General features: G+C 39.8%; 1 protein-coding gene across 1 annotated transcript in view; it reads left to right on the top strand.

Moving 5' to 3' along the window:
* Positions 1 to 19,731, top strand: part of Ankub1 (ankyrin repeat and ubiquitin domain containing 1) — a 95,228-nt gene that overhangs the window by 10,442 nt on the left and 65,055 nt on the right. Inside the window, 4 exon segments of the mRNA XM_028882195.2 lie at positions 4,786 to 4,897; positions 7,418 to 7,664; positions 7,666 to 8,169; positions 8,171 to 8,360. Coding sequence (XP_028738028.2) covers positions 4,786 to 4,897; positions 7,418 to 7,664; positions 7,666 to 8,169; positions 8,171 to 8,360 — 1,053 coding nt within the window.

Here is a 19,731-nt window from a genome sequence, read left to right as displayed (position 1 = left end):
AAAAAATGTTTATTTGTATGTGTGCATATGTATATGTGAATATATGTATGTGTACATATATGTGCAAGTACCTTTGGAGGCCAGAAGAGAGAGTCAGATCCCCCAGCATTGGAGTTACTGTGGTTATGAGCCACTTACTATAAATGCTGGGAACTGAACTCCAGGTGCTCTGCAAGAGCAGCCCTCGTGTTCTTAACTGCTGAGCCATCTCTCCAGCTCTGCTCTGCTGATTCTTCTTCTTCTTCTTCTTTTATTCCCACCACCCCCTTTAATCTATCTCATCTTGAGTGCACACCATAGCTCTGCTAATTCTTAAAGCAGCATTCTAATTTAGCATTTGCTAATATCCGGATAGAAGGACAAAACTCGAGTAACATCATCTTTGTCTTTGCTTGTTTGTTTTCGAGACAGGGTTTCTCTCACTTTGCGCCTTTCCTGGAACTCACTTTGTAGACCAGGCTAGCTTCGAACTCACAGATATCTGCTTGCCTCTGCCTCCTGAGTGCTGGGATTAAAGGCATGCACCACCACTGCCCGGCTCATCTTTGTCTTTTAAAGTGTATTTCAAGCACATGTAGGAGTTCAGGTTCATTACAATACAATGTTCTGAAACCTGCTTTGTATAATCTCATTTTTAACTGTTGCCAGTTTTATTAAAACACCCTTCTTAACAGCAGTGCTGTGCAGGATGAGGAGCTACCTCAACTGACTGGAATTACCCAACAGAAAGATTACAATCAATACTATAATACCATAACTTCAATACTATATATTCAGGTCATATCTTCTTGGCCAAACACCAACAAGAAAAAGTACTGGATTTGTCTTACTAGGAAGTGACTCAAACCTTGGATTATTATTGAAAGTGATTGGGTCCTTGCTGAAGATCAGTCCATCTCAGAGTGGGAGTGTGCTAAAACATTTGCTGTAAAGGACTGTGAGTTCTCCTAACACATCCACCGGGCTCTTTAGGCATGCTTGAGCTAAATAGTTTTTCTTTCTGTCACTGCTAAATCTACACTTACTGATATTTCTCCAGGCTCTTATTTTATGTAGCAATCTACTTTCATGTTGTCTGGAGCTGAGGATCTAAACATTTAGTTATTGTCGCTGTTTTTGATCAGAGAAAGCAAAGTTGTGGGATCTGTCCCCAGAGTGCTACTCTAGTTCTGAGGACTTGCTTGAGGCTCACACAGCCTGGAATGTAGGGCTCACACTGGTATTTGCACTCAAGCAACTGATAATCTCATTCTTTAATTAAAGATCAAAAGAGAAAACAAAACTAGAATGATTTCTGGAGGGTGTTCTTTCACTCACACACTTCTTGGATTGTAATATTTTAAAGCTGGAAAGAATTTAAAAATTACTTGGTCCAAATCCACCTTTCTCAGATTAAAAAAAAAAAGTCAAAATTTCTGAATGGTTCACTCAACGTATGTTGAAGCAAAGAATCCCTTAAAATAAGCATTTGAAAGGATGAGATGGTGTTGAGAGAGAGGATTTCAGACACAAAGTCCAGAGCCCAGGAACCATTTAGGTAGATCTCGTGCCTATCTGGAGAACACAGGACATTGGAAGAAAGGCTCAAATGAAGGCTAGGAGATGGGGTGAGACTTTGGTCTGCTTCTCACCGTCCCTAAGGCATAACCAGCATTCCCTAGGTAGCCAACCCCTTTGCTCTAACTAGAGGAATCCTGGCCAGCATTCTTAGCCTTGCTACTATTTAAAGATGAACTCTGAATCATTCTCCAAAAGGAGTGGAAAATAAATATTTGGAAATGTAATCAAGTCCAGGTTGAAAAACCAAAGATTTACGTTTCTCAATGAGTCAGCATATATACCCACTCATACAGAAATGTACAAAACTGCCTCTGTACACTAGGCATTTAACAGTAAAATGGAGGACGTGAGCCGTGGACACATCCTCAGTTATAATCCAACAGAACAGGTTGGTGTAGGCTGATAAGATCACAAGGTGTCATTCAGGAGAATGTGGGCTAGAGCACATGGGATGCTATGGGTGGTCTGAGAGGAAGAACAGAAGGCATTATGGCCTTCCAGGCCAGGAAAAAAAAAAAATTCAAGCCACAGGCTTGTGAACACACTAATCCCAAGGAGAGGCTGAGAAGAAGAGACTGTAACCTGAAAGAGTTTCCCCGAACAACACAGGGAAGTACAGGTAAATGAACCAACCATGGTTGTAAGTACCTATGATCCTAGCACTCAAGAGGCACAGCCAGGAGGATCTCTACAAATTTGAGGTCTGCCTGGCCTGTGTGGTAAGTTCCAAGTTGGCTAGAGCTACATAGGGAACGAGTGACAGCCTCCATCTCTAAATGAAAAAAAAAAATTAAATTTAAGGAGACGGCCCAGTTGACAAAGTGCTTGCCATGCACACAGGAGGACCCAGGTTTCATCCCTACTACCCACACAGAAGCCAGGTGCAGTGGCACATGCCCATAGCCCCAGCTTTAGTGGGCACAGACAGACGGCTCTGTGGTGCTTGCTGGCCAACTCGTCTGGTTGAATTGCTGAGGTTTAGATCAAGGAAGAGACCCTGTCTCTAAAAATAAGGTAGAAAGTAGATCAAGAAAGACCTTGAGGAGAGGGAAGGGCTGAAAGATGGCTCAATAGTTAAGAGCACCTGGGTTCAAATCCCAGCATCCACATGGCTGCTCACAACTGTCTATAACTCCAAGATCTGACACCCTCACACAGACATACATGCAGGTGTAGGCAGATTTTTCTGTCCTGCCTGCCAGCTCCCAAATATCTATGTGGAGACTTCTTATTATGAAAGATCAGCCAATAGCTTAGGCTTGTTTCTAACTAGCTCTTATAACCCATTTCTATTAATTTACTTTCTGCCATATGGCTTTATTACCATTACTCTGCCCATGTTGCTTTCCTCCATGTCTGGGTGGCAATTCCCTGAGACTCTGCCCTTCTTCCCAGCATTCTCTGTCTTGAAAATACTGCCTAGCTATTGGCCATTTAGCTTTTTATTAAACCAATCACAGTGAATTATCTACACACCATGTAAAGGAATAGTCCACAACATGCAGGCAAAACACCAATGCACATAAAATTTTAAAAATGTAAATAACATATATAATAAATAGATAAAGAAAAATGAAAGGCTCTCAACAATGACTTCTAGCCTCTGTACTCACACACCTGCACATTCACTCTGTTAAATGAATTTTGGCTTGAGATTAGGGCAGAATTTCAATGATTCTGAAATGGCTCTAAACATCCTTCAGCATTTGTGCTGTATAGTTATGGGAAGCAACACTCTCAGCAGTGACAACTATAAAGTTAAAATATCAGTTAACTCTGAAAAATATTGAAGGTGATCTACATCTGTATCAAATATTCAGCCAGTATTAAATTCTTTTTAAAAATATTTATCGGCGCCGGGCAGTAGTGGTGCATGCCTTTAATCCCAGCACTCGGGAGGCAGAGGCAGGTGGATCTCTGTGAGTTCGAGGCCAGCCTGGTCTACCAAGTGAGTTCCAGGAAAGGCGCAAAGCTACACAGAGAAACCCTGTCTCGAAAAACAAAAAAAAAAAAAAAAAATTTATCGGCAAGGTGGTCGTGGTGCACGCCTTTAATCCCAGAACTCAGGAGGCAGAGGCAGGTAGATCTCTGAGTTTGAGGCCAGCCTGGTCTACAGAGTGAGTTCCAGGACACCCAGGGCTACACAGAGAAACCCTGTCTCAAAAACCAACCAAACAAACAAACAAACAAAAATCACAACTTTTAAAAATCTGTGTGTATGTGTGTGTGTCCACAGAAGCCAGAAGAGGGTACGAGGTTCCTTGAAGCTGGAGTTAAAGGGAATTCTGGGCCACCATATGGATGCTGGGAACCAAACTCGGGTCCTATGTGAGAACCTAAAGTGTTCTTAACTGCTGAGCCATCTCTCTAGCCCCAAGATTTAATACTTTCTGCCAAAGTAAACAAGTATATCCATCTCACTAGTGTGCAAATTTTCTTTAGTCTTGTATAAGTGATAAAATTATACATATACCAAAGAATTGCTTTTAACTAAAATATTTCAGACTTTCATTTTATTTTAAACTGTGTGTTTGTGTGTCTGTGTTGCCTGTTTGAGTGAGTGAGTGAGTGAGTGAGTGTGTGTGTGTGTGTGTGTGTGTGTGTGTGTGTGTGTGTGTGGTGGGGGTTATGTGCGCATATGGGTAAGTGCACAAGGAAGCCAGGAGTATCAGAACCCCTGGATCTGGACTTACAAGTGGCTGCGATCCACTTCACTTTGGTGCTAGGACGCAAACCCAGATCCTCTGCAAGAGCAGTACACATCCGTTACCACAGAGTCATCTTTCCAGCCCCGGGAATTTTTTAAACACTTATTTATTTTGTGCCACGACAAACGTGGAGGTCAGAGGACAACTTACAGGAGTCAGTTCTGTCCTTCCACCACGTGGGGCCTGGGATCAAACTCAGGTAGGCAGGCTTGGCATCAAGCACCTTCACTGACTGAGCCATCTCGTTAACTCCTAAAATAAATTCTTCGTGATTGATTATAAGTGTCTGATGTGTATATTTATTTGATATACCTGTTCACCCAATACTGCATGATGTTAAAGGGCTTTTCCCAGCCAATAAAGTTTTAAAGGAAAAATAGCATACATCCCTGCCTCCTCCTCATCCAAGGTTTCATCACTATGCTCTTGCTATGTTTGGAGAAAGCTATCATTAAAGCTTAATGTATTGCTGAACCGCAGTGACAGATTGAACCATAAACTGCCTTTCTATCCACAGATGCAACACTTTGTTTGGATGTCTGGGATGGATGGAAGGAATTGCTCATAAGGTTTCTTGGGCAAACACCTAAAGTCCAATGATACTTATCAAAAGAAGGACCAGTACTCCAGTATGAAAACTAAAGCAGACATTAGATGGATTTAAGTCACTTTGTTTTAAGCCTCCATTCAACCTTGAACCTGGCATTCAGTTATGACTGTAACTGGCTTTTTAACTGAAATGCCAGCCTTTAACAACAGACCTTGTCCGCAAACCATAAGTTCAGTTTCAAATGTTAGGTTGTACTAGAGCTTAGAAATGATGAGTCCGACTTCTCCTTTAGAGTCCTTTTGACAAACTGGCCTGACCACCTGTCATCCCCTCCACCCAGCCCTTCACACACAGTGACTGACTCTCGGGACGGCCCACACAGGGTACCTGGCTGCATTCTGCCTTGTGCCTCTGACATGAACCTCACTCTGCATGAGTGAGTAAGTTTTCTGAGATCAAAATAAAAAGCTGTCCTCTCGCTGCAGCAACAGTTCCCTCTTTTGCTTTATGTGAAGGGTAATGTGTGTCTGGGACTGTTGAACTTCTTTGGCTTGGAGAAGCAGTGGTTATTTTACTGTGTTACTACAGCCGGCAGCTTCCCAAAGTTGAAATAACTATTACTGGTAGGGTGTTTTAGAACAGTGCCCTCTTTTGGTTGAACACATTTTTACCAAATGCAGACACTACCAGGAGCTCCAAGGACTCCATAAAATGGAAGACAGGAGATTTACAAGCATGAAATAGTAAAAATTTTCCATCAGTTTCTGTATAGGGAGAGTTGTAACCCTGTTTCATATTCTGGATCAGAACAAATACCAGTGTTACTTTTAATACTGTGTAGCAAGTGTACTGCCTGAGATCAAGCACTGTATAATGTATATCTCATTCACACGTACAATAATTTCATGGGGGCACTCTTCACTTTGGTTGACAGGTGAGGAAACTAATATTTCAAAGATGTACATGATCAGACTTAAGTGCTCTCTTTATTCCTCTCCACCTAATTGTTGGTTTTATGTGGCGGTGCAATGTTATTCATTAAGCTGTGTTGCTACTGTGTGTGAAAAGCCACGAGGCATGACAAAACCCATTATCAGAGTTTATTGGGGAAGGAAGGACAGAAGAGAATGTGCTTAGGCCTATGGAAGATATGTGCAGGGAAGTGGGGGGGGAGTCTGTGACCCACTTTTTATGGATTCCCCTGCACATTCGCATATGGGTTTATGGAGCTACACCAAACATGCAATTGAGCGATCACGCAGTGCACTGATTATGTAGGATGTAAGGCCCCTTGCTTGGCTACTGAACAGGGCATGTTCAGGCATGTAGCTGGGGGAGTGGCCAGGAATTCCAACACTAATCGGCACATAGTGAGTACTTACTATGTACTGTACAAGATCCTAAGAATTCAGCAGGAAAAAAGAGGGCTACCATACACTGTAAACTTACAGTACAGAAGAGGAAAGCAAGTGACCAATTCCTGGAGAAGCAAAAATGCAAAATATTTGGGACTGTGAACTCCAGGTCCCCTTTGCCTTGGTTTGAAGACCGACTCCTTCACTATTTAGCTAGGGACACTTGGGCATCTGTCTCAGAGCACTTTTTAGGGATCAAATGAGTCAATAATCATAAGGATGTTTGGCACGTAGAAAACAGGATGTAAAGGCAAACTTTGCTGCTACTACTATTCAGTATGAAAGGGGTTGTGACAGGGTGCCAGGCAGACAGAACAACATCACACACCATGGGAACACTGAGCACCCGAAGAGAGATAAACGTGAGTTGAGAACTAAGGATTTGTATTCAGGTAGGTGGTAAGGAAAAGGAAAAAAACAATGTGTTGAAGTAGGTATTCCAGAACTATATGCAAAGACCCTGGGACAAGACAGTAGCTTCAAGGAACTGGATGACCCATGAGGAATGAGGCAATTAGTAGACAGAGGCCTCTTCATGGAGAAATATGAGTGAATTTTGACTTATCTTTCAAGTTTGGGGAAGATATTGGGAGTGGTAGGGTAGTAAGGGCCAAGATGTGATCTACTTTAAAAACTATAGCTCATGCTGGGTGTGGGAGCACATGCCTACAATGCCAGCACTCAAGAAGGTAGAGGTAGAATCAGGAGTTCGAGGCCAGACTTAGCTACACAGTGAGTCCAAGACCAGTGTGGTCTATAAGAGACCCTGTGTCAAAAAACCAAAACTGATTGTGGAGTGTGTGTGTGTGTGTGTGTGTGTGTGTGTGTGTGTGTATGTCTGTGTCTGTGTGGTACAATCTGTGGTGCATGTGTACATGTGTGTGAGCTCATGCATGAAAGCCAGAGGAGAATGTCAGGTGCACCGCTCTATCACTCTCCACCATGTTCTTTTGAGACAGGGTCTCTCTCTCCCTGAAGCAGGCCAGTGGGCAGCCAGTCCTAGCAATTTTGTTTCTGCCCTCACAGCACTGGGCTACAGGTTCACTTGGCAGTACTTTTACCCACTGCACCAATATCCTAGCCCCTCAAAAATATGTTCACAGTTAAATGAGCATCATAAGGAATATTTTTGTCTGTTTGCTTACTTACTAACCCTTTCTGCCAAACTTGTTCCACTCATTCAGGTACCAGAAGAGGGTAGCCCTGTACATCGCTGCTTTTCATGGACACACTGAACTCACTGAATGGGATCTGAAGCAGGGGGTGCAGCCCCACGAGGCGGTTGGTGTCCACCCTTATCCAGCCTGGTGCCACGAAGCCCTTCACACAGATGTCTGTCATTGCCCTATTCACACAGCTGCAGAAGCTGGCCAGCTGTTAATTCTGAAGGCCTTTGTCATCTGCAGCGTCCTGTGCCTGGAATGTAAAAACCGCAGCGGGGCAGACTCCACTAGCCATTGCAGCAAAACGCTAGGATAAAGACCGTGTGCTATATTTACTGGGTAAAATGCGGTCCACGGTTTCTTTTCTAAAACTTTCAGTCCCGATGAGGATTTATATTAAAATAAAGCAGTGGATCCTCAGAGCTCAGAGTCGTAGGTGCCATCGAAGCCAACTTGGCAGAGGAAGGGTCTCTGGGGCAAAGGTTGGAGACACTGTGGTGGTGGGTGGTTTCACTAAGCCAAGAATGACATCCAAGAACTGCCACAAGGCTGGGGACAGGAGCTGGCAAAGCACTGGGAGCCGACTGGCACCTTGCAAGCAACAGACCGGCAGGAAACCTGTCGATTCTTTAGTACTTTCACAAAGGGACACCAGCAAAGAAATCACATTCCCACCCTCAGTAACTACAAACAAGTGCTCAGAGCTACAAAGTCATCAACGAGAAAACCAGAAAAATACAACTGCTCCGGCAGGGAGGAAAGGAAAGCACATAAATAAAAAATGCCTGTCTTCCCCAGGTCCCGCTCCCTCCAGTTTCATGAGTGGAGTATTCACACCCACTGGTCCACCTGCGCTCCACCCTGTGCTGACTGTCACTAAGGTCCTGCTTCACACCTTCCTCAGAGCACAGTGGGAGGACTCCAGGGGAGACTGCCATCTGCTGCTGAGCTGAGGCAAGGCAATGTTTTCTCCTTAAACATGCAAGGGCATGTTGAATAAGGCAAGTCTAGGACAGAGCAATGTTCATGAAGGCCTGCAATGGCACACTGAGTACCACAAGTCATTTTAACACATAATTGCTTAATTAGCATCAAGGACTTTGTCTCTCGGAGCCCAGTGGCACTTGCCTCTAATCCCAGCATTTTGGAGGCAGAGGTATTTCAAGCCTGGCATTCATAGTAAGGCCATCAAAATCCTAACAATAAAAGGCTCTCGTCTCAGCCTTAGAGCTGAGGAAAAACTCAGCTGGTGCTATTGCCCAGCCTATGTGTCACTCACTCCTCAAGCACTCAGGAAGGGACACGGGACAAAGAAACTTAAAATATGGGAGCGTGTCATCAAAACTGCCTCCAAAGACTGAACAGCCATGAAAGTAGAAGGGGAAAAAAGAACAAATTAAAAAACGAATTGAATCATAAAGGCTTAAGGAGGCTACCTGTCCTAGGTCGGATGGTAGGATTGGCGTTGATATTTAAGGTGATGGGCTATCATGGTTAGAGGACGCAGAAGTGTAACATGTGGGCTTTCAGAACATTCACATCCATTACTGAAAACAAAACTTTCCCATGAAGTCATTTATGTTCTACTTTACATGTGAGGCATAGCTGGGTACCTAGAAGTATAGATGTATGAGTGGTTTCCTAAAGAAATGTGAAACAAGGCTACATCCTTTAGCTTTCCTTTCTGTATGGAGTTTGTTTTGTTTTTTTCCCCTAACTTGCTGCCACCTAGTGGTGAGAATAATTTAGGCTGTAAAATTCAAAATTTAAGATCCAACTTCAAAAGTCAATTTTTAAAAATTTAAGAATTAAAGCAAAATTCAGTAGATTTCAGTGTGGTTGCTCATGCCTATGATCTGAACCTCTTTTAAACTGAGTCCAGTGAAGACTATTCACTTTCTATATTTTCCTTGCATTTTCTAAACTACATTCTAATATAGAGACACAGTTCAGTGGAAAGACATTATGTTGATCAATCTAGTGAACATCAAGGCAGATTCTGTTTCCACTTGTGTAAAAAATGTTTTGAAAAAAATAACAGTAAGTCCTTCCAGAGACAACCATTCTTCTTACTCAAGATTTATCTTGTTCTTTCCTTTCTCCACCTGGCTGTTTGCTCTACATATCACCTACAAAACTAATTTGTATTTTGTGTTTATTGGTTTTCCTTACTTCTTAATATTCCAACTCTTCATAATATCCCATATCCTGATGTATTTACCCACTTTTATTGGTAGAAATATGGGTTAACTTAGAGGGCTGTTTTGAATTAAAATACATGGCTATTTTTGTGTAAGTCCTTTGGTGAGATCAGCATTTGTTTCTCTTGCCCTGTATCTAGGAATGAATGGGTAATAGGATAACTTTGTGGTTGGCTTTCGTCAATACTTCTGATCAGTTTTCTCTGTTATGCTGAGGGTTTTTTTTTTTTTTTTTTGCAGCTGTACGTCATAAAGATTGGAAATGTCAAATAGTCAATTCAAGGTAGAGAAGGAAATTTTAAATTTTTTTTCTTCAGAAACAAGAAATCCAAAGTCTTGTATTGTCTGTCTTTTTGTGAAAATTCTGTATCTCAGGGGGAAATGCACAGGAAAATACCAGGTTTTTTTCATCAGACAACAGACTGTTGCATAAAGACATGGTATCACATGACTGGGTTATATCAAGTAGTTGATAATTATGAATTAAATGAGTGAAATAATGTTTAAGTTATTTTGTTTTTAAGTGTGCACTTAACTTTAAGACTGAATGATGAAAACATTGAGAATTCAGGGTGTGAACATTGAACTTGGTTTAGCTCCTCTTTAGATTTCTATGTTACTTACCTTGGAGTAGGCTTGGGGCTTCTTGGCAGCCATGACAGAACCACAGTTGATAATCTTGAGCACTGTGGGGGCAAAAAGAACCAACCATCACAGATAATCTTTCACAGTGGATTCTTTAAGAATGCCTTTCCTTACCATTCCCAGATCTCCAGCAGGAAAATTATTAGGATCAGTATTTATGATGTGCCTTCTGACTACAGGTTAGAGTCATCTGGGATGATTTCTGGAGAGAACCCTTGCCTTTCTGATGAAGTCTAGATCTATTGATCCACAATAGAATCTGAATGACCATGGGATAAAAAATTATGTTCACCCATTCACGCTTACCAAGAAAAATGTTATTCCAAGATTTGTTACATCTCTTTGTCCACACTGTGTGTGGAATATTGAACTTTGACTTGAAATGCCCACACAGCCTAGTACCCAAAGAGCCATACACCCTCAGTGCCTATGATTTCTTGAGCAAAGTGTCCTTTGAAAGATGTGGTAACTTCAGCATGACTGGGCAAAATAGACAAAAAAACAGAGAGGCTTTGAGGATTCTTAGGAGTAAAAACAACTTTTGGCTTTCCTTCAGAGATGTCCAATCTGTGGAGAGGAAGCGCTTGTATCTAACCTAGAAAATGGACCAGATGTTGAAAACAAGCTCTACAACATAATTACTGCATACTGCCAGATGTAACACGAATGGTCTTATTAATAAAAATAAAAAAAAAACAAACAACAACAACCCGGAGCTAGGTATTGAGGTGAATACCGAGAAATCAGATGGATAGAACAAGCCAGCCACAAGTTCTTACTGCTAGGAAATACTCAGCCCAAGAGCTACTTCCTGTATACTCATGCCTATATACTTTTCTGTGCCCTGCCATCTTACTTCCTCTTTCCACCCAGCTATATCACTTCCTCTTTCTGCCCAGCTCTATCACTTCCTGTCTGTCTGTATAGACACCCAAATCTCTATGATTAACTAGTGCTGAGATTAAAGGCATATGCCACCACCCTGGCTTCATTCCCAGTGTGGCCTTGAACTCACAGAGATCCAGATGAATCTCTGCCTCCTGAATGCTAGGATTAAAGGTGTGTGCTACCACTGACTGACTTCTATATTTAATATAGTGGCTGGCTTTGTCCTCTGATCCCCAGGAAAGCTTTATTTATTAGAGCATAAATAAAACACCAACACATTCCCCATTTTTTGTCTAAAATAAAAAAGTTATAACTAATATAAGAAAAACTATATACAATAAATACAATAACTACATACAGTATGAACAGGCAATACATCAATAGTATCTAGTCATTTGCATTTGATAAATTCAGCAAAAATATTCCATTATGTATCCTATTTTGGTGAGTCCAAAATGTACCTAATTCACTTTCTATCCTAACCTGTATTATCAACTGAAAACTATTTTTTGATGTCTTTCAAATTTATACACTTTAGGGAGTTTCTTTTCTGAATTTGTTAACAAAGAAAACTATAGCTGTGGTGATATTTTATTTGTGCTGAAATGTGATATTTTATTTGTATGTTAATAAATAAAGTTTGCCTGAAGATCAGAGGTCATAGTCAGCCATAAACAGAAGTCAGGTGGTGGTAGCACATGCCCTTAATCCAATCATCTGGCAGGCAGAGTCTCTGTGTGTTCAAGGACACAGCCAAGCATGTGACACACGCCTTTAATCCCAGTACCAACCATAGAGACCTGGAGGTCTGTATAGACAGGCAGTGACAAGGAAGTGAGGTGGCCAATGAGAAGGCAGAACAGGAAGGCAATAAAGGCACAGGTTAGACAGGAAGAGGCTCTCTTGGGAAGCTATGGTGACATGGTGATCTAAGGTTAGTTGGCAGCTATTGATGTGATCTCTACAGCTTACACCCCTGTATTTGGCTCTGTGTTTCTTATTTAATAAGACTGTTAAGAAATTCATTTACATATAACTATAACTATCTAATCTTCAACTCCCTCAGAGACCTGAGAAGGAAATAATATTACCAAGTTAAACAGGAAGCAAAAAAAAAAAAAAAAAAAAAGAGAGAGAGAGAGAAAGAGAGAGAGAGACCTCAAAAAAATATGAGGAATGACAGAAACAGCTGGCTGCCTGGACAGTCACCCAAGGTTTCTACGAAATGTTAGGACATTCATCTTCAGCCTACAGGCTTAGCATATTTGACGGATTCATCTGTGAAGCAGGATTTCTACAAAGCTTTCCTAACTTGTTTTGGCAAGGATTGGCTGTCCTTTCTTTTGTATCCTGCTTGTCCATTTTGGACAGCATACTGTCAGCAGTCAAAGTGAGGGCATTTTCTTGCCCAGTGGCTAACTTTTGCCACAATGAAAGTCAACTCCATATGGAGTTTCTTCAATGCCCATCATCTTCTCTGAAGTAAATTGGTGCTGCCAGGAGCAGACATGTCTAATTTTCATTAAAAAGAAAATGTCTATATTATTAAAGCATCTTAAATGCCATGTTCTGTAGATCTCTGAAGTGTTTGATGATGACATGTCTATCTAAAATGTTTGAAACAACCATCTAAATAGAATGTTCTGTTGAAATGCTAAGCATCTTGCAGGAGTGGGTAAAGTAACAATATTCTTTAACTGGAGTTATCATTAATTGTACTTGGTTGATTCCTGATTTAAAACAATGGTATTGCCATATATGAGTCTTTATTAAAACTAGCAGACATACACACTCAAGCAGACTCACTACCATCCCCCACCACTACCACACACACACACACACACACACACACACACACACAGTGGGGGAGAGAGAGGAACATAGACACAGAGACAGAGAAAGAGAGACAGACAGAGAAATCATACAAACTCAGAGAAAGTGAAAGAGAGGGACATATACACATACAGAAAAACATATACAACAAGGAGAGACATAAATACACAGAGACACATGTATATTTACACACAAAAAGACAAAGTTAGGCATAGATATATATGCAAAGAATAAGAAAAACAGAGACAGAAATTGACACATACACATAAAGGTTCGAATAGAGAGAGAAAAAAGAACACACCCAAACACATACATCTATACCTCCACACACACAGAAGTGAAAAAAAAGGAATGTGAGAGGAAAATGAATTATATACGAAATATGAAGTATAATATAATCAAAAAAAGAAAAAAGAACCTCATTCCCTATAAGACTGGCAATCTTTAAATCTGGTGTGTACATATGACCAAATATTTTCAATTATTTTTTTTACAATAGAAAATGTAAATTTTCTAGAGTGACTAAAAGTATACCTTAAGTTTCATTTCACATGAACCTTAGACAAATATTCAAGAAAAAATCCTTCTAAAATATATCATTATATCTTAGATTTTTCAGTTCCAAAAGGAGATTGATTTGTAAATATTATTTGTAAATTTATCATGATCAAGTATCTCCTGTATATATTTATATGCACATTTGCACATATGTGGATCTCAAAAACAAAACTCAAATTTAAGTCAAAGTAGCTTGAAAGTAACTTACAGGCATTCCTATCAGAGGTACTAACTGATAGATAATATCATTCACTGTCTCAGGTCTGTTGTTACATATAAAGGCTATAAAAAGTGCAGAGAAAATGCTATAAAATAACTTGAAAGCACATAATTATAGAATTAGTTATTGTCTAATCTTCACTTACAATCTATGGGTTGTAATGACAACTCTAATGTAGAATAAATATCTTGTTTTCTTCCCTTTATATACCATAATCCTAGAAGACTGTTAGTCTAGCATATTTATCTTCAATTTAAGTACTTTGGTACTGGGTACTCAAACACAGAAGGTCACTGGTTGTGGGTGATAAAGTGAGACTCCATGGAGCCATGGGTGCTGGAGCTCAGCATTCTGAATTTTCTTTCCTTATGGGGAGTTAAACAGAGGGCTGAAGCCTTTCCTTCCACCCCAGGTCTAGGGAAATCAGGATAAGAACTGGCTGCATTTTTTCTTTTTTGTTTTTGTGGAAATACCAATATGGATGAGCACTTTCTCCATATCAGGCTTTGCAAATAGATGATACTCAGTGTAGAAATCTGTTGAGTTGGTAGATCTAGGAATCCAAAAATGAAGATTATAGAAATGAAATCTCATCTCTTAATGCTCTTAAATACAAACAAGCTTGTAGACAAAATTCTAAACAGTCTTAGTAAATAAGAAACACAGGGCCAAATACAGAGGTAAATAGCCAAAAAGATCAGCGAGTCACAACTACCTTATCTTACCACCTTGCCATTGCTTCCCCAGAGGAGAGAGTTTCTTCCTGCCTAACTTGTGTTTTTATTGCCTTTCTGTTCTGCCTTCTTATTGGCTCTAAATCCAACCACCTGACTTCCTTGTCACTGCCTGTCTATACAGACCTCCAGGTCTCTATGGTTGGTACTGGGATTAAAGGCATGTGTCACATGCTTGGCTGTGTCCTTGACTACACAGAGACTCTGCCTGCCTTGTGATCGGGATTAAGGGTATGGGCCACCACCTGCCTGACTGCTTGCTGTTCCTGGCTCACTATGACCTCTGATCTCCAGGAAATTTTTATTTATCAACATACAAATAAAATCACATTTCAGCACAAATAAAATATCACCATACAAGCTACTTATTCTATTACCTCTTTACTACCTCTCACATTTAGAATCTGCTCCAGAAATCTAGGAAGACAGTATGTAGGAAATAGCATGAAACCAGTTGATAGGAATGTGAGTTGGTGCCACTGAAATATCAGAAATCTAATATGTCATCATAGAATATGACAATGAGTAGATAGGTATAGTTTTATGCACATGGTTTCTATAATATCAGATGTACCTGCAATAAGGGCTGTAAGACTCTAGGAAACTGTCCTTTAAAGGAAAGAAACAGCATGAGTGCTCTCTCCCTGTCCTTAACAACATCACTGAAGCAAGGTAAAAGGAAACCACTCCATAAGCCACCTCTTTCGAGACAATTTTATTTATTATCCTTTAACTGCTAGGCATAACTGACTAACTTGAAAATAAGTGTACACACAGTGCTGAAGATTGATGCCAGACCCTACCATAACATGCCAGGTTAACTGAATTTTATGAACAAGGACATCTTACACTCACTGATTTCACATCTTACTTACCATAGGCTAAGAATTATGGAAAAGCATCTCAAAATCTGAAAACAGGGCTCTGATCTTGTGGTACTAATGTAACTAGGAGGAGCCAATGTGTTTTTGCTCAGAATGTGGAGTTAATTATCTCTGGCCACAAAGAAAGAACAGGGCTCACAAAGCATCCATGATGGAAGGAACTAGACAACCAGCTCCTGCAAGATTTCTTCTTTTCTTAACATAGGTACTTTAACACACACACACACACACACACACACACACACCACACCACACCACACACACACTAGTGTGTGTGTTGTGTGTATATTATAATTATGTTTAATGATATACAGGAATTATGTTTAATGTTAAAAATAACTATAGCCTCAGATAGAAATAGAAAGTAATTAATAATATTGAAATTACACATTAGGAAAACTAAATACAAGACAGTGATCAGGTTAAAAATTTGATATCACTAACAAGGTATAAATTTCAAACGTATTATTTAAAATCATATAGTCATGCAGTGAAATGCTTTCTTCCAGCCATCGCATAGCCATTGACTCATGAGGTCAGCACAGTTAATTATTATCTGCACAAGATTAAGTTTAAAAAGTCAATATTTTCTACATGTGTAATTGAAGTCAATAGGACAGTGAGAGAAAGAGAGAGAGATTTGGGGAGTATCTTGGGAGTGGTGTAGGTAAGTTGGCAGTGGATTTGTATTCTTGTATGAACTTATGAAAGATAATTTCAGAAATCATCTGCATCTATGTGTCTAAAATTATAAACACTGTGAAGAATCTATGCTCAATCTTAAGAATTTAAATGATAAAATTGTAGCATGAATCTTAAAAGTTCTTATTAATAAAATCAAACCTGTGGCCAGTTATTGGGGTGAATACTGGAAGGTCAGAGAGACAGAACAAACCACAGCCACCTCACCTTGCCAATCCCTCAGCTAATCCTGTTTCCTCAGACTGGAAGCTTCTGAGTCCTCATTCAGAATGAATCTCAGTTGAACTGTTCTGCTCAAAGCCTAAAAGCTTAACCAGCCAAATGCTTGACCAGCCAATGCTTAACTAGCCAAATGCTTCTAGTTTCTGGTCCTCATGCCTTATATACCTTTCTACTTTCTACCATCACTCCCTGGGATTAAAGGCTCGCTTTCTGGGATTAAAGGCGTGAGTCACCATGCTTGGCTGTATCCTTGAACAGATGGATTTCTGCCTCTGGAATGCAAGGATTAAAGGCATGTGCTACCACTGCCTAGCCTCATGTTTAATATTGTGGCTGTTTTGTCTCTGACCCCCGATAAGTTTATTAAGGTACACAATATTTTGGGAAACACAATACCACCACAGAAAATTAGGAGGCAAAATAGTCCTAAAGTAAGAATAGCTAAAAAAAAATTTCCCCAATTTGTACAAAGAAAAAAATTACAGGTTTATTTTAAGTGTAAAGATGACTCAAAGAACCTCAAAAGGCCAAGTTATAAATAGAAAATCAAAGAAAACCTTCAAAGAAATGGATAAAATATGTATGAAGGACCATTGCTGACTGGAAAACATGGAGAAAGAAAAATGATGGATGATATTTAAGAAATAAAAAATCAAAATAATGTTCTATGTTCTGATAATATCTCTTTAAGAATAAGAGGGAAATAAACACATTATCACATGAAGAAAACTGAAAGATATCTATAGCTAATCACCCACACTACACAAAAGGGTACTGGATAAAATATTGCAGGATAAAATATAAAAGCAATAGACTCTTGGATGAAAATTGGTAGATAATTTTATTTTAAAAGAATTAGGTCTCATTTTCAACGGTGTTTTAAGGTATCAGAGAGATTTCTCGTGTATAATACTGAACATTTGCCATGGCTGAAATCAAGCCAGCAGGGGCAAGAGAACATTTCCCTACTGGCCATTTTGTGTTGCTCTGCCCTGAAGACACATCTGGTTCAGAAAAGCTAGCTAGAGTGTTCTCATGATTTACATTACAGACTAGAAATTACTTTTATACAACGCTTTTCTCCTAAGGACTGTTGTGTATGATGGGGCCCTGGTATTGCTGCATGATCTAAACTATCTTCCTCAGACACACCTTGGTTACTCTAGTTCAATTTCAACAGTGACATGTTAGAATATTGACTCTAAATGTGTTTTATATAAAAGTCAGAAAGGTGGAGATACTTTCAGCTGGATTCCATCCTGTTTTTATAGTAGGAAAGTTTTTTTTCAATGCTCAACATTCTACATAATACCTAAATTGCTGATCTTCAGTGAATCCAGTAGTGGAATGGTGACAAAAATAGAAAAATTAGAAAAACAAATCAGAAAAACAAACAAGTATATTAATAGACATGGGTGTAACTCAATGACAGAACAATTGTCTAGTATGTATGAAGTCATGAGATTTATCCTAAGGACTATTTACACACATTCTCTCTCTCTCTCTCTCTCTCTCTCTCTCACACACACACACACACACACACAGCAATGCTAAGTGTCTAAAGGTGGATTCTAAACTGAAGTTACATGAAAGGATGTCCTTATGTCTTGAGATTCACATGGTGATGTAGCTGTTCTTCAAAAGCAGGTCAGAGAATGCACAGTGAGAGACAAAGAGAAGGAGCAGGGGACAAGTTCATAGAGGTCAATTATGATCAAGCAGTCGAGTATGGAGAGTGAATAAAATTCTTGATATTTTGCTTAAAATTTTTGTAATCTGTGATTAGAATTATTAATGATTAGACAAAACATGTTAAAATAAATAAGGAATAGTAGAAACAACACGTAAGTCTCTATGTAAGCAATAAGGACTGGAAAAAAATTTAATTCCAGTAGGAATACTTAGAAATGTATATGTTTGGAACTACCTGACTCAGTCTTCAGTCATTTAACCAAAAATTATTTCTTTTGTTTTAGCACTCTAGCTAATGGGGATCAATCTTGCTTCATGTTGCTTTCTACATATCACATATGAAAGACATGTATGCATGGCATACACATATACCTTTTCAACAAAATACTACCTAAATCTCAAACTCTCTCCCGCCTCCATGCTCTTCTTATGTCCCCATTTCCATTGCTCTACAAACTACCTGTCTCTCTCCTAGTCATGAACTTGGGATGTCGTTTTTTGGTTTTATAGTCACATACACTGGCACAGCTTGGGATGTCCTCAGTGAATATCAGGAGTTTAACATGCTTCCTGTAGCCCTTTGTGGCTTCATTAATGGATCTGTTCAAATGCATTAAAACATACAATACAGTAATGAATTTGCTGATATCTTATTTTGCACTAGTCATGGTTAATATTTTTATCAATATCATGTTGATTTTAAATAAAAGACTATCAGTTCAGCAATATGCATTTTAAATTAGGGAATGTTCAAAAATAATTCAGCAACAAAGACATGTTTAGGTAATTGTAGAGACCCACAGAGGTTTCCTATTAAGAACTTCCGTAGTGTCTGAGAATCTGAGCTTGCTTTACCCAGCAGGGCTGCATAAGGGGATGATTTGACCATGGGTATGGTTACCAGATGTTTGAAAGGGTCTATAATTGGCTGTGTGTTGCGCTTTGATCTAGAAAGGGGGAGGTCTTTTGCCCCGCCCCTTGGTATTGTTATTATAAAGAGCATTTTTGAAGAGGCAGAAGGGGCTGGTGGGTTTTGATCCAGGTCCTCCCAAAGCTATCCTGTGTTTCTTTCTCCTTTTCACTATCTTTCTATCTAGAAGTTTCTTATCCCTCTCTGCTCCTCACAGGAACCCTTTAAAAGGTGGGAGCTGGCTCCCACAGATGGCACCAGAACTAGGAAGTAAGTAGGGGAGGAAGCACCACCGAAGCAATTGGACATGTCCGGTTTTGTATTAAGGTTAAGGCAGTGATATTCTATTCTTTGGAAGCAAAAGCTGTATATAGAAAAGTTAGGCCACAGCAAGTATCTTTCTCTGTCTAGGTTTCTCTCTCTCTCTCTCTCTCTCTCTCTCTCTCTCTCTCTCTCTCTCTCTCTCTCTCTCTCTCAATTTCTATCTATTAAATTAAGGGGGGAAAAGCAGGGTTTATGTATAGGAATATTGTGTAGGAAGAAACTTAGGGTAAGAGTAGAATTTCCCTAGTGCTGGACCTGAAAACAGTGTCCAGGAACAAGCAGCCACTGCAGACTTAGCAGTCTAAGGAAGAAAAGCTGCTACAGGGCAGGGAAACAGTAGGCAGATGTTTATATATTCTCTTGTAGAGAGTTTGAAAACTAGGGGAGTTAAAGTAGAACAGCAACAAGCACAGAGGTTCTTGGAGTTCTTTGAGGAGCTGCGTCCTTGGTTTTCTGACTATGGGAATCTGGACACAGACTCCTGGGGAAGAATTGGAGTAAAAATGCAACAATATTATGAGG

The sequence above is a fragment of the Peromyscus leucopus genome, chromosome 6 (genome assembly GCF_004664715.2).
Source record: "Peromyscus leucopus breed LL Stock chromosome 6, UCI_PerLeu_2.1, whole genome shotgun sequence".
In the NCBI taxonomy this organism is placed as follows: domain Eukaryota; kingdom Metazoa; phylum Chordata; class Mammalia; order Rodentia; family Cricetidae; genus Peromyscus; species Peromyscus leucopus.
Note: the sequence above shows the minus strand (reverse complement) of the source record. Positions and strands in the feature narration are given on the sequence as shown.